At 47.0% G+C, this 15,348-nt stretch overlaps 1 protein-coding gene across 3 annotated transcripts in view; it reads right to left on the reverse strand.

Annotated features, from left to right (window-relative positions):
* The window catches only part of Adck1 (aarF domain containing kinase 1), a 99,613-nt gene extending 84,955 nt beyond the window's left edge, over positions 1-14,658 (reverse strand). The window contains exons 1-3 of one of the 3 annotated variants that reach the window (XM_032908224.1): positions 14,576-14,658; positions 6,270-6,415; positions 2,798-2,881 (exon numbers count right to left, since the gene is read on the reverse strand). In XM_032908224.1, coding sequence (XP_032764115.1) covers positions 2,798-2,881; positions 6,270-6,404 — 219 coding nt within the window. In that variant the 5' untranslated portion in view covers positions 6,405-6,415; positions 14,576-14,658. Of the gene's footprint in view, positions 1-2,797; positions 2,882-6,269; positions 6,416-14,199; positions 14,264-14,387 lie in introns of those variants that run through there. The other 2 variants (XM_032908221.1, XM_032908222.1) reach the window with 2 other exon arrangements.
* Positions 14,659-15,348: the final 690 nt, after the last annotated feature.

Genomic DNA, 15,348 nt, shown 5'->3' on the forward strand with positions numbered 1-15,348 from the left:
GGAAGCAAAAGCTGGGGCTGGATGTTTTAGAGAGTGGGGGAAGAGAGGGAAGGAAAGGAAGAAGATAGAGGAAGAGGAGATGGAAGGAAGATGGAGCAGAGCTACATGACCCGGGGAAACTGCAAGTAGCAAGGGATCTCATAGCTGGGGAAGAGAGCAGTGCAGCCCAGTGTAGGTACACAGCTTATAAATACTGCAACTGAGTTGTGTGCTTTTTGCACAGGTTATTGGGGTTGGAGATTTACTGTAACACAGAGCTGTCAATGTCCAGAGGAGCTGTGGTACCTCTGCCTTTCAGATCACTTATTCCCTAGAGAGCAAGACTCTTCACAACCCACCTGCTCTTCAGATCCCCTGAGACAAACGCTATGCTAGTCCTGTTCTGGAAATCTCTGGAGAATTTTAAGGGCCACAGCATAGAATAGATGGAGAAAGGAGGAGGAAAAGCAGGGGGAAACTATACCTCAAAGACAAGGGCTTTGAGATTTTACAATAACCCTTTTTGCCATCCATTCACTTGTGTGAGCCTTTCCTGAGAACCAGCTGTGCCCACAGTACCGGTGTCGGTGCTGCAGACTTGGAAACTCGGCACACACCACATCTGTCCTCATGAAGCACACCTTCTAGGAGACCTGTGACTTACCTTCACATCTGCTTATCTTTCACTGACTCCAGTGTTGTCTACAGAATCCTCAAGGAGTACAATCACCATCTCTAGTTTACAGACAAGGAAAACAGGGGCCAGCCAGGGCTAGATGATCCTCCCAAAGCCAAGGCGAGGAATTCACATTCAGGATTTCTGCAGGCAAACCTTACACTCTTCGTGTGGCCTCTCCAAAGGCAAGGACGTAACTCGACATTGAGACAGACATGACACCCTCCCCATCCTAGGCATTATTGCTGCAGATTAAATATACAAAACAAGAGCTCCAATCTGCAATGTAAGAGAACCAAACAGTCTGAGGGAAAGATGTGTAACTAACGATCATCTATGCAGGAATAAAGACAGAGTGATTAAATTATAAAGCAGATAGCTCTAGAAAGATGCACAGGAAATGATGATTGCCTCCAGGCAGGAAAATTGGGTACCTGAGAGACAAGGGTCATTTTGTCTGTTTCAAATACTGTCTATTTTGATTTGTGAGCTGCTTGAATGCATTTCCCATTGAACAGCACATTGAGGGTACAGCCGGCCAAATCCTGAATGTGGAAATTCCGCAAGAAAAATGATCGCTCAATGAAAAATAAAATAAAGGAAGAGAGAAGGAATGCTATAGATTCTAAAAGACTCAGGAAATGTCAACAAAATGCAATACATATACCATGTCTGCGTCCAGATTGGAACAAACTGACTGTAACAGACATCTCAGGGCTGGGGAGATGGTTCAGTGGGTATGAGAGCCAGCATGAGGATCGGGGTTCAAACTCCCAGATTCCAGGTAAAAAGCCTGATTGCTGTCACACACCTGTAGCCCCAGCATTGTGAGCATGGTGGAGACAGGAGGATGACTGAGCTTGCTGACCACCTTCCTCACTCCGGTTCAGTGAGAAACCCAGCTTAAGGAAACCAAGCAAAGAGTAGTAGAGAGGACACCCAACATGTACACACACACACACACAGAGCGAGAGAGAGAGAGCGCTCACACACACACAGCTCACACACACACACACACACACACACACACACACACAGCTTACACAGCTCACACACAGAGAGAGAGAGAGAGAGAGAGAGAGAGAGAGAGCTCACACACACACACACACACACACACACAGCTCACACAGCTCACACATACTCACAGATAGACACTTTAAAAACACATTTCTGGGAGAAGGGCAATCCGGACATGAACTAGAAATCACTATGGAATGGCTCGTCTTCATAGACGCGGTTTACCCCAGTTCTCTCTCTATTAGGAGACTCCTACTGAAGAATTTACACTTGAAACAATAAGGCACTTGAGGTTTCATGTCAACACTTCAGAGCTGAGTAAACAAAATCGGGAGTAAATGACAAATGCGACATCAAATAATTCTGCAGGCTGGACAGTACCATGGGGGCAGGGGGAGGTCATTATACACTGCTCAGCTCTCTACTCTTTTTACTTTTGTGGATAGTTAAAATGTACATAGTGAAATGTTTAAATGAAAATGTTTTAATTAACTAATTAATCCACCCACAGGGGATGCCTGGAAAGAAAGCAGCACAGAGGAGAGCCCAGGCTGAGCCCAGAAAGAAACATGGCTAACTAAGCATTCCCTAAGGACAGCAAAGACATACCAGCCTCCTGCCAACCTCCCTCGGACCTCAGGCTTCCCCTCCCATCTCCCTGGCATCTCCAACATCTGCAGCAGCCACTACACTCTGACTGAGGAGGTGTGTGAGGCCCCACAGCTCACTCCTACAAGAGGCCCCAAGTGGCCTTCAGAGGACAAAAAACAATTAACCTCTTTCTGCCTAACAACGCAGCTTAGAAGTTATTGGCCCTCTGGCGGCAGCCTACATCCCAGCTGTCGTCAGAAATACACGGTGACCTCCCAACAGCACTTTATAGGTAATGACCTGAGCGTGGGAGACTCTGTTTGATGTAAAGTGGCAGCTCTATTCTCAGGTGCTAAGGCACCAGCACAGGAAGGAGGTGATCTTCCCTTCCCTTTATCCCAAACCCCATGGCCAGCAGCCTCAATGCCCTCTCTGTCCTAAGCCCAGCTTTCCCCTGGAAGTAAACTGGCTGTGCCCACTCTTCAGACAGACCCCATCCAGGCCCAGCTCTGTGGGGTCCCCTGGGTCTCTTACCTGGGATCGACGCTGCAAATACTCCTCTGAGCCATATGGGACACTCCTCAGGGAGGTGAGGTAGTCATAGCTGATGACAGCTGTCTGTGAAGCAAGGGAGGAAAAAGCTTAACACAGAGGACATCAAATACCACACCTCTGCCAAAGCCCTGAAGTGGGAGACCCACAAAGGAGATGCTGGCTCTATGGGAGTGGCTGGGCCCACCCCTTTGGATGCTCAGCCACCCAGATCTTAGCCTGAATGATCCTTCCTAGTCTTCAGGGGTGGGCACAATAACACTCCTTCAGAGAGGCCAGTCCCAAGTTACCCTTCTGCACCAGCAACTGTCCATAATTGATCATAACCAACCACCTCCAAATTTATGTTGTCCATTTGCTTCCTCTTTTGTGAACTGTCTGAATTCAAGGGCTGGGTCTTCCTGCTTATTCATGATCTCCAGCATATCTTACGCTAAACAGGTAGACATTCAATAAAACCTTACTAAATGAACACTGTTAAACCTGAGTTTCCATTCTAGATCTTCTGGCCAAAACCTTCCAGTGAGGGAGACCTTTATCCAGTCAATCAGAAAATCACAGGTTTCTAACACATCTCCAGCTTTTCAGAGCAGAACAACTAAGGACTTCAGAAACTAAGTTCTGAGATTTATATTCAAAAGTGTTCGTCTGCACTCCCACAACGCCTAGTTCCAGTCCACCTGTGTGTGCTGAACATGAAGACTCAATACTTCCCCTTCTTCTCTACCGTCTTTTTCTTGTGGGGTGGTAGCTAGAGCCTAAGTATGCTTTCTCCCCACCTCCACCCCACTCCCACCCCCACCCTGCCTCCTCTCTCTGGTTTTTGGTTTTTCTGTGTGTAGCCCAGGCTGTCCTGTCCTAGAACTCTCTCTGCAGACCAGGCTGGCCCAGAACTCTGCCTCCTTCTGCCACCTGAGTGCTGGGGTCGAGCTGTGTGCCACCACTGCCTAGCCTGGCTTGTTCGCTCTCTTTCAAAGATGTCACCCACACCATGTGGCTGCTTGTCTGCTGTGTCCTGACTCTGAACCAGCTTAACTCAAACAGCATGGGTTTGTCTTTCTCTTCTCTGTCTCCCTCTTCTGGGCGGCTACTGGGAATGACAACTTGCCTGACCCAACCCGTTTCCTTTAAACTGTGCTCAAGTAAGAGGAGAAAAGAACACACAGCTTAGTGACCGATTTATAAAAGCGCCCATGGACGCTTTCCTGCCTTTCTTCTGGCTATTTAACCTTAAGGTTCCACTCGACTCCTGCTTCCTTAGGATACTCCTCTTGCCTCCCAGACCCCAGTGTTCACTCCTGCATCCAACCAGGGCAGCAGTCCTGATGTGTGCCTGGCTTTAGATGATTTTTGAAAGCATGGGTGCACTCCATGCCCAGAAGCTCCTTCAAAGCTGGGTCTAAATGAAACAGTCTGTCTTTACCCCTCAACACATAAAAGAAAACATCAAGACCCAAAAGGCACTTGGCAAACAGTTAGAGATGGTTTCATCCCACAGCCTGCTTTACAAAGCCCTTTTGTTTATTTGACTCTTTAACTCAGGTTACCCTTGAGGACAGGTACCGTGTGTCTGGCCTCTCTCTGGGAACAATGCATGACACTAAATTCTCAGGAAATAAACTAAACAAGCTGCATCCTGATACATATTCCCATGGGGCATGGGGGGACAACAGTAACTTTCATCTATGCTCACCAGCAGCAACAAAGGAGAGAAGGAGTGACACATACAGCTGTTAACAGAGAACACAGAACCACATCTGGGAGAGGAGCTACCAGAAGAACTAGGAAGCCATGGTGAGCTGGGCAATGGTGGCCCACATCTTTAGTCCCAGCACTTGAGAGGCAGAGGCAAGTGGATCTCTGTGAGTTAGGGGTTGACCTGGTCTATAGAGAGACTTCTAGAACAGCCAGGGCTACACAGAGAAACCCTGTCTCAAAAAACAATAAGAAGAGGAGGAGGAGGAAGAGGAGGGGGAAGATGAGGAAGAAGAGGAAGAAGGAGAAGAGGAGGAGAAGGAGGAGAAGGAGAAGAGGAGGAGAAGGAGGAGAAGGAGAAGAAGGAGAAGAGGATGAGGAGAAAGAGAAGGAAGAAGAAGGAGGAGGAGGAGAGGGAGAAGGAGGAGAAGGAGGAGGGGGGAGGGGGAGGGGAGGGGAGGAGGGGGGAAGGAGGAGAAGGAGAAGAGGATGAGGAGAAAGAGAAGGAAGAAGAAGAAGGAGGAGGGGGAGGAAGGGGAGGAGGAGGGAGGAAGAGGAGGGGAAGGGGGAGGGGAGGAAAGGGAAGAGGAGGAGGAAGAGGAGAAGGAGGAGAAGGAGAGAGGAGGAAGAGGAGGAGGAAGGGGATCAGTGTGGGGCTGGAGAGATGTCTCAGTGGTTAAGAGCACTGACTGCTCTTCCAGAGATCCTGAATTCAATTCCCAGCAACCACAAGGCAGCTCACAACCACCTGTAATAGGTTTCGATGCCCTCTTCTGATGTGTGTGAAGACAGCTACAGCGTATTCATATACATAAAAAAAATAAATAAATCTTTAAAAAAAGAAGAAAAGAAAGGGATCAGTGCTAAAGATGGTCGGTGGCTAAGTGTTCTCACTGCACTTGCAGAGAGCCTGGTTCCATGCCCAGCATCTGGCTCCTGACCGTCTGTAACTCCAATCCAGTGTACCTGACATCCTTTCCTGACTTCCAAAGGCAGCAGGCATACACATGGTACACATGCATACATATATACATGCATGCAGACATGCAGACAAAACATTCATAGACACAAAACAAAACACATAAATCTAAAGTTCTTTCTAAAAAGACATGATAACACCAGATGGTACTGCTATTGAGCTACCAGAGAAAACATCTAAAGTCAAATATTCAAATCAGATTCTCCGCTTGGAGATAGGATAGCATTCTCCCAGCCCCAGACAATGCACATATAAATAAATGCCAGATCCACGACTCCTCAGATTAGTTCTTCGGAGAGAGATCAAGTTTGCTGACAGAAGTTTCTGTCTAAAAGGGATTCCTTCTGAGTCATGATTTCAGAGTGTTCGGTCAGAGTTCGCTTGGCCCTGCATGCTTGCAAGAACATCGGGGTGGTGGGAACCTGTGGTAAGGCAGGCCTCCCAAAGATTTCACATCACAGCAGACAGGAAGCTGAGAGACAGCAGGCGGAACTGAACTGCGAAAGTCCTCTTTCCACAGGGTCTTCTGTCCTTGGCATTTTCCAAGGAGGCTGCCCTGAATCATTGCTACAGTAGGACTCAATATAACGGCTTCAGAACAGAGATCTCACACAATCCTGTGTTCAACCGCAGAGTGACAGGAGCTGCGTGTACAGGAGTGAAAGTCTGTGAGGATGCGCACTATAGACAGAGCCGACACGCCTGAGTCTCCGTATATGTCAGCACGCCCACCATACCTAGGAACACCCACAGGTACCCCCAAAGGAAAAAAAAACCCACCGTAGCAACAGCTCTGCCCACCCTGACAGCGCCAAAGTCATTAGGGTCCAAGTAGCTGTTACTGTAGACGTAGACCCCGGAGGTAGCAAGAGCCATGCTGGTCCACGAAGCAAGCTTGAGAGCCTTTCTGGCCATGTCCCCAGACCCTGTGCAAGAAAGGAAGGTTAAGAAAGGTTAGCAATGAAGAGTCTCAGAATCCAGTCACTCCAGAATCAAACCCCAGCTCTGCCACTCACAGACCGTATGACCTTATGTCATTTTCCTAATCTCGCGGGACCTCAGTTTCTTTATTTATAAAACAAGATAATGCCCACCTTAAAATTAGATAAAGTAAAATAATTACATAAAGTGCTTAGCGTGGCACCTGGTACAGATCAACTCCCAACATCCTTCCTTCAACAGCACCAGGTGCTGTTCTAGATATGGCGGAGAAGGTGGACAGCCTACAGGTCTTGTCAATGTGGAGCTCTAGGGCGGGGTGGCAGAGAAGCAAAGAGATACATGACCACTCTCAGAGCTGCCAGAAAGTGGTAGTAAGCAGAGAATCGAGGGGTACAGGATCCAGATGAAGGGTGCTTTTAGATAGGAAAGGGTGCTCACTGCTGGCCCTTGTAACTAGTATTACACCAGCACACAGCCACAGGCACCATTAGCCTCGACACACAGGTCGGAAGTAGACAAGCCTCTGACAAAATGGGAGCTGAGCAAAAGCAACCAGGAGTTCCTCCATATCTAGCTGACAATCAAAATGTTTACCACTCGGACAGTTTAGACCACCCTCCCTGTGGTGGACTGGTGCTGTTTTGTCCACATATGGATCTGGAAGACCTATTGGATACCAACTCATATCACTGGGCAGAGCCTGCTCTCCTTACTCATACCTGCTCAGCCCACCAGGGGGCTCCACAGATTGTCTTTGAGGACACTGAATCCAACAGTCTACCCCCTCAACAATCCCTGAGTACTGGGTATTCACGAGGCTCTGTCCCAGGGGCAGTTGTCCCTGGACAGAAAGGAACACCACCAAGCCTCCTGTCAGTGCAAAGCCTCCAGAGACAGCAGCAAGACGCAGGTTGGCACGTTCCTACTCTGACCCTGTTCTGTCATTTGGTCTCCTCTCTGCATGGAAGCCGCTGCTGCCAACCGCCTTGCCTTCCTTTGCTCTGCAGTCTATTTTGACTCGTGCTTCATAATACAGATGCGGGTTTTTAAAGACACACAAAGCACCTCCTTTTCCATCCTCTTACTTTCAACTCAGACCTTATACTGTTTCTTTAAAAAGCCAAGTTGGCTTTCTAAGTTTACATTCAATATAGCTTATGTATCTGTATTAAAATTTACCATCTTCAAACACTTCCTGCTTTTCCTACCTCTCTTCTTCTTTTTTTCAAGATTTATTTTACTTTCTTTATACATATATGTATGAGTCTATACATGTGCCTATGGAAGACAGATATCATAGGCCCTGGAGCCAGAGTAACAGGTAGTTATGAGAGGCAAGACCAAGTCCAGTCCTCTAAGGGAGCAGCAAGCACTCTTACCTGCAAAGTCATCTCTCTAGCCCATGTTCTCTCCTTCCTCAATGTTTCATGGACTCACTGAGACTTTCCATTGAGTCCTCTTATCTTTCCTTTTGCTGCTTCCTTAGTTACTGTTCTAACACTGAGACACCATGACCAAGGCAACCTACAGATGAAGCATTTAATTGGAGGCTTGCCTACAGTTTCAGAGGGTGAGTTCATGATCATCACTGTGGGGACCAAGGCAGTAGGAAAGCCAGCATGGCACTAGAACAGTAGCTCAGGCTTACATCCTGACCCAAGGACAGGAGGCAGAGACGGGGAGACTGGGCATGGAGTAAGCTTTTGAGGATAACCTCAAAGCTTACCCTCAATGGCACACTTCCTCCAACAAGGCCACACCTCTTAATCCTTCCTAAACAATCTACCAATTGGAAACCAAACATTCAAACTGATAAGCCTACATGGGGGTAGGGAGGCCCTCTCATTCAAATCACCAGAGCAGCCCTGTTTTCCTGGCCCAGCATTTGTCAGAAGAACCACCTGAACAAAAATCGGCCTTTGTGCCATTTCAAAGAGCAGGTTGCTAGATCCCACCCTATGGCCCACTGAACCACCAACTCAGCTGTAAGATTCCATCTGTGAATAAGATCACGGGCAACTGGGGCTGGAGTGATGGCTCAGAGGTTAAGAGGTTAAGCTCTTCCAGAGGTCCTGAGTTCAATTCCCAGCAACCACCTGGGGGCTCACAACCATCTGTAATGAGATCTGATGCCCTCTTCTGGTGTGTCTGAAGACAGCTACAGTGTACTCACATATATAAAAATAAAATAAATCTTTTGTTTTTTTTTTTTTTTAAAGAAAAGCTAGTGGGTGAGTTTACTCAAAAGCTCAAGTGAGCAAACTTTCTTCTTTACCTACATTCCGAGTGCACACAGAGGTAAGAATATCACGGGCATTCACTGCACTGTACTGTTCACTTATTCGGCGATAAACGCTGCTAGTGGAAGAGGCGGATGGAGGCTAGATTGTTAGAGCTTAACCAAAAGCAGAGCTTAATGATGGACATCCATTTCCAGTTCTCTTGGATGCCTACCATGTCAGAGGTAGATTTTATGACCACTCCTATCATTTTAATAAGAAATAATTCCCTGAAGACTCATGTGTCAAACACCTGGGCCTCAGCTGCTGGCAATATTTCGGAAGGTTCTAGAAAAGTAAAGAGATGGGGTCTAGTTGGGAAAAAAGTAAGGCTTTGAAGGTTAGACTGGTCCTGGCCAATCTCTCACCAAGAGAGGAACGGCCTCTACCACATGCTCCTACGGTCTTGATGCTCTGTCCAAGAGCAGAGGACAAAAGACTCTGATGTGAAACCATGAGCACAATAAATCCCTTCTCCTTTTGCTTATATCAAACAATATAACAATGAGAGAAAGGGCTATTACGATACGGCCTGTGGTGATTTGAATATGAATGGTCCCGTAGGCTCACATATTTGAATGTGTGATCATTAGGAAGTAGTGTCACTTGAGAGAGACCTTGGAGGTGTGGCCTTGTTGGAGGAAGTGTGTCCTTGGAGGTGGGCTCTGGATTTCAATGCTCAAGCTAGGCCCAGTGTCTCTCTCTTCCTGCTACCTCCCAATCTGGATGAAGAGCTCTCAGCTACCTCTCCAAGCACCGAGTCTGTCTCCAGGCTGCCATGTTCCCTTCATGATGAAAATGAACCAAACCTCTGAACTGTAAGCCAGCACCAACTAAATGTTTGCCTTTATGGGAGTTGCCGTGGTCATGGTGTCTCTTTACAGCAACAGAAACCATAAGATACAGTCATTCCTCTAAGACCGCAAAACCAAATCTGAGGTAAACACAATGACCCAGCTATTAAAGTAATTCTCCTTCCCTAGTAGGCTTTTCTGTTGGTTGGGTGATTGGATGACTAAATTGAGACAGAGTCTATGTATCCCTAGCTGGCCTGGATCTTACTATGTAGACAAGGCTGGTTCCCAACTTACTACAACCCTTATCCTCCCTTAGTTGAGTCTTTATGTGGAAATTAAGTCCAACTATGAACTTCTGTGCTCTCAGCTATCCCAATGATCTCAGTTCATTCACAAAGAGTCTTAACAGATCTGCCTTCCAGAGCTCCCAGAGGACCTCTGGCCCTTCCTCCTTACCTTCTACCTACTCTACTCCAACTTGCTAGTTTTCCACAGTGCACTCCGAGAGTAACTACTTTAACTGTGGGCGCTACCCCACCTCTGAGGCAACTATCGCCAATCCTATTCTAACACAAAACAACAAAAGGACATAGAAAGCAATAGGCCTGGCCCAATGTGACCCCCACCCCACCCCCAGGACATCCTATGCCAGACTGTGGTATAACACACCGCACGTCATCTGAAAACATTTACTAACTCAATTAAGGAATAAAGGGATCAACTATACCCCACGAGGCCTGGCAGAACCAGTAACAGCACAGTTCCTCTAGATGAATATACACCCTGGGCTGCCAACTCAAGTAGCATTCTGCTCCCATGACTCCCATACCACCTGACGCCCTGTGATCCTCTGAACCCCACCCTGCTGCTGGGCCGTCCACCACAGCAGCTCCTAATGGACTGCATGCAGTCTCCTCTACCCTTGACTCTAGCTCCAGGTATATCAAAGGAACAGGGAGGCAACCCCACTTTCGAACACATGTCCTCAGTAATAAAAGTGGTGGGAATTGAAATACATAAAACCGATGATATGAGAGCCCAACTGTGTCTAAATAGATTGGAGTTGGAGCTTTCCATAAGGTGTCAGAGAGTCTTCAACATGCAAATGAGCTGCTTCCCTCGGGGTATTTTAAAAGGCCTGTCACACGTGAAATATGTCTGTCAATGAAAACGCCCTTTTTATTATTAAAGCTTCTGCTAATGAATCACCTGCAATGTTCTGTTTACTCGCCTCGACTTTGCCCTGAGTTACCTCTCATAAAACCACACACTTTGCAGGAGCTCTGAGCCTACCAAGAACCTAAAACCTCATCACTAGATAAGATTATTAGCAACAACTAACCTTACTAGTCCCCTCCACACCTGTGGGGATCTGGTGGCCCACACCTTTAATCCCACCACTGAGCACACTCATCTTGTTACTAATGCACGCAGAGCAGTAAGATGAGGCAAGTGTCATCCTCTCAGATATAAATGAGGACACTGAGGCACGAGGGGCACAGAGAAGGTAGAGTGTTCAGCCCTGGGTGACTCTTTTTTTTTTTTTTTTCAAGATATATTTTAGCCTGTGTGTACGTGTGACTCACTCTCTCTCTCTCTCTCTCTCTCTCTCTCTCTCTCTCTCTCTCTCTCTCTCTGTGTGTGTGTGTGTGTGTGTGTGTGTGTGTATGTATGTACTTCTATTTGTGTCTGTGTGTCTATATCTGGGTATAGTGGGGGAAGGGGAGTGCCTGAATGTCTGTGTCTGTGTGTCTGTGTGTTATTTGTGTGTGTGTGTGTGTGTGTGGCTGTGTATATCTGTTTTTGTTATAAGTGTGTGTGCCTGTGTATACATTTATATGTGTCTGTATGTCTGTGTCTGTGTCTGTGTATCTGTATCTGTATGTATCTGTGCTTGTGTCTGTATACATCTGTGTATGTGTGTGTACGTGTGTATGTGTCTTTGTGTGTATCTATCTGTGTCTTTGTGTATGTGTGTGTGTGTGTGTGTTTGTATCTGTGCATGTGTGTCTATGTCTGTATATCTGTGTCTGTGTACGTGTCCATGTGCACATGCACTGGTGCCCATGGAGGTCAGAAGGGGCATATCAGATCCCCTAGGACTGGAGTTACACTAAGGAATCCCAGAACAATGGCAAGGTTCCTCAGCAGACAAGGAAAATAAATCTCACCCAGCACAAGAGAAACCTTCTCCCACCCAGCTCCCAGTGAGCCACCCAGTGTGGGTTCTAAGAACCCAACCCACAACCCTGAATAAGCAACAAGTCTGAACTCACATTCATACGCCATCTCTCCAGCCCCTTCTACTCTCTTTTTTAAATGACATCTCTTTGATAGGGATGGACCTCATGTCACTAAGGTCCTCACTAGTGGCTTGAGGTAAATACTTCAACTGCTGCAGACAGAAACTATCATTTCTGACCTGCAACCGAGCCCCCAAAGAGCCAAGTCTGTGGAAGGCCGTGTTTGGAGCTCTGGAAATCGATAGCATGTCAAAGATCAGGCAAACTCCTCACTAGAAATAACACATTTGAGCCTGTAGCAGTAGCATAGCGGTTTAATCATCCAATCAATGAGAATGAACTCTTTTGTCTCCGGGCCAGAGGAGACACCCTAGTTCCTCATGAAACCATGCTTCGGGAAGCTGGACAGGTGGAAGTTGATGGTCAATTTAAAATGTCCATCTTGGGGGGCTGGAGAGCTCGCTCAGCGGGTAAGAGCACACACATGGCCGCTCGCCAATATCTGTAACTCCAGTTTCAAGAGATCAGACGCCCTCACACAGACATACACGCAGATAAAACACTTGTGTCTTATCAATGCACATGAAATAAAAATAAATAAAGCCTCTTTTAAATGACCATCTCAAGGATAGAACTAAACATGCAAGCACTTACTGTAACCGGCCTTTCCAACCACCATCTACCAACTGCCCCCTCCCAGGCCACATCCTGAGAACGCAGCTCTGAAATTATATCCCCACTCATTCCCACCTCCACCCCACCTCAGCCAACAAGAGCACACTGCTGAGGGAAGTCATTTAGGAAGAAAACCCTATTTATCCCCCAAAGTGACCCTGGCTACCTTCCGTTTCCTGATTATTGAGCAAATAGCACCTTTTTTTTTTTTTCCTGGAATACTTTCCAAGCCAGAAAAGACCAAATATACTCTTAGAGAGAACAAGCATGATGAGTCTATACCCAGGAACACAGCCCCAGGAGCTTCCCCGTCTTCCCCCTCCTACAGAGAGCTAACATTCAATGCAAGAGTGAGTTTTAACTACACTTCATGTCATGGCCAGAAATTGCTCGGATCAATACTAATTAAACTAAGGAATCCCAGACCAATGCCAAGGTTCCTCTGCAGATAAGGAAAATAAATCTCACCCAGCACAAGAGAAACCTTCTTCCACCCAGCTCATCTTAGGAAAGGAGGACTATCAACGCGAAGCCAAGAGCAGAGGGCTAGCAGGTAAGAGACATGAGCGAGCCTCCAGAAAGTGCTTAAATAAATAGCTCAGGTAACTTGCACGACTGGATTCTCCAGTGCACACCACTGGAGCTTCCCTCTTCAGACAAGGCTGTAGAAGAGATTGCCCAAAGGAACCAACGGAGCAAATGCCAGAGTCCAGGTATGTCTGGGCTGCCAACAGCGCTTGACACGGGCATTTGAACAAGGAATTTGCTGGAGTGGCCAGTGGTTCTTTGTCATGGGCATTGAGTCGTAGGTAACCCAGTGGTGCGTCCTATTGGGAGACAAGACAGGGATGGATGGCCATACCAAGCATTCTTCTCCTTTACCAGACCCTTCTCTGACAAAAACAAGGGGGGAGGGAGATGGTATGTTTGGAAAGAAATAAAATGCAAATTCTCCCACCAGAAGTAAAATATCACACCATAAGGCCTGCTGAGTATCAGCCAAATATCACAGTAAAATAAATTAGGGTACAACCCAGGATAAAAAGGACCCAGGTGGCAAAACTACATGAATGAGGGTTGGGTTGCATTGTGTATGGCAGTTCCCGTGGGTGCTACAACTACAACAGCGAAGCTAGCCACAGGGACAATAAATAAATAAATAAATAAATAAATAAATAAATAAATAAATAAATAAATAAATAAATAAATAAAAAAAACAAAAACCCACAACCATAACCAGGTGTGACAAATCTATGGACTTTTTTTTCCTTATAAAATAGCATTCAAAATTATAGTCTCCAGGGTAGCAACATCGCATCTCCTGGATTCATGTTGGACATGCCGACTCCACAGTTCAAATATCACACGAAAATCAGATGTTTAAAGGGGAAGTGGATTGAACTCTGTATAGTAACAAGCGCTCCACGTAATTTCTGCTGCACACCACACACCCTGTGAACCATACTGACTAAGAAGACGCTTAAAGAAAAAATTGTAACGGGACAAAATCGGATTCCTAACAACTCAGTAACTATGTCTTGAGCGCCTACTAAGCGCTAAGCTCCCCACTTTCCTGGCAAGTAAATGTCAATGAAGTCTGGGACAGCTGTACTAAGCTTCTTCTACAGGCTTCTCTCCGCACATCAGCTGGAAGCACCAGAAATCTCCAAGGTACTGGGGATTAAAAGCAGACTGCCTGTGTTGCAAGCCTAGGTGACCTGATTTCTGGGGAGCCCCCAGCTCGTCACCACTCCACTCTCACCGCCCCAGCTACCTCTGCGTGGGAGCCCACAAGGCCACCGATGTATGAAGGCTTCTGGCCGAGCCACTCGTAGACCCTCTCCACCTCTGCCTACTCCGGGGCACGCAAGGTTGGGCCACCCAAGTGGCCAGTCCACACTAACGACCGCTAGGGCACCGAGCGAAGAGTCACAGCGGAGGGGGCGGGGCACTGAGAGTCACCTGAACCACGTGGTTGCGCCTGCTAAGGTGACAGGGTCACAGACTCGAGTTTCCTCCCAGCTTCGCCTGGGCTGCAGAGCCTGACCTCGGACCGCGCGCAGCACATCTGCACCGGATCCACCGCGCTCCATATGCCGCGCGATCGGGCAGGAGGATCGGTCCGGGCTCTGTGTGCCGCTGCTACTTACCCGAGGGGTAGGAAAGCTGCCCCGCCGCAGCCCGGAACCCAAACTCCAGGAAACAGTGCCTTCGCCACCAGAGCGCCTTCAGAAGCCGGTGCCGCGAGGCCTGCCGGGACTTGTAGTTCTCTGTTCCTTAGGCGGTGGTCCCTGAGCCATAGGGAAGTCTTTCCTTCCCTATCTTCCCTTCCTTGTCTGCCTAAGATACTGGCACAGAATCTCACTCGGAACGTTTTTAGGAGTCAAGTTATGAATTCATATTTAGTGGAGGCTGTAGTTGTGGATCTGTAGATTTAAGTAGGCATTAGATTCTAATTAGAATTCTAATGATTAAATAAGTCGGCAAAGAAGACATTTATTGTTAGTTGTTAAATAGTAAGAATATGAGGAGAGATCTGAGTTAGCTGTGATCCTGATGTATTGACCTCTGATGACCGAATGTTGATTTATAAGATGAACTTTGGAAAGATTTACGAGTCATCCATCTTTTTAAACATCTGAAGCTATTCCCGTTGAGTCTTTGATTTCACTGTAATTGTAATCAGATTTCCAGCTGTATTTTTACCTGGCCCTTTGACAAGCTGATCTAAATATTATATGGGAAAACACAGGATAGATCATAATGAAGACATTTTTGAAAAAGAACATGCTTTAATAACTTGGCCTTCACATGTACAATTAGGCCATAAAAATTAAGACCATGTGACATCTACATAGGCTGGAGTAAAGGTATGGAACCTCCTAAAGAGCCCAGACGCCTCCAGAGCTCTGTGGAAGCTTGA

Source organism: Rattus rattus, chromosome 7 (genome assembly GCF_011064425.1).
Source record: "Rattus rattus isolate New Zealand chromosome 7, Rrattus_CSIRO_v1, whole genome shotgun sequence".
In the NCBI taxonomy this organism is placed as follows: domain Eukaryota; kingdom Metazoa; phylum Chordata; class Mammalia; order Rodentia; family Muridae; genus Rattus; species Rattus rattus.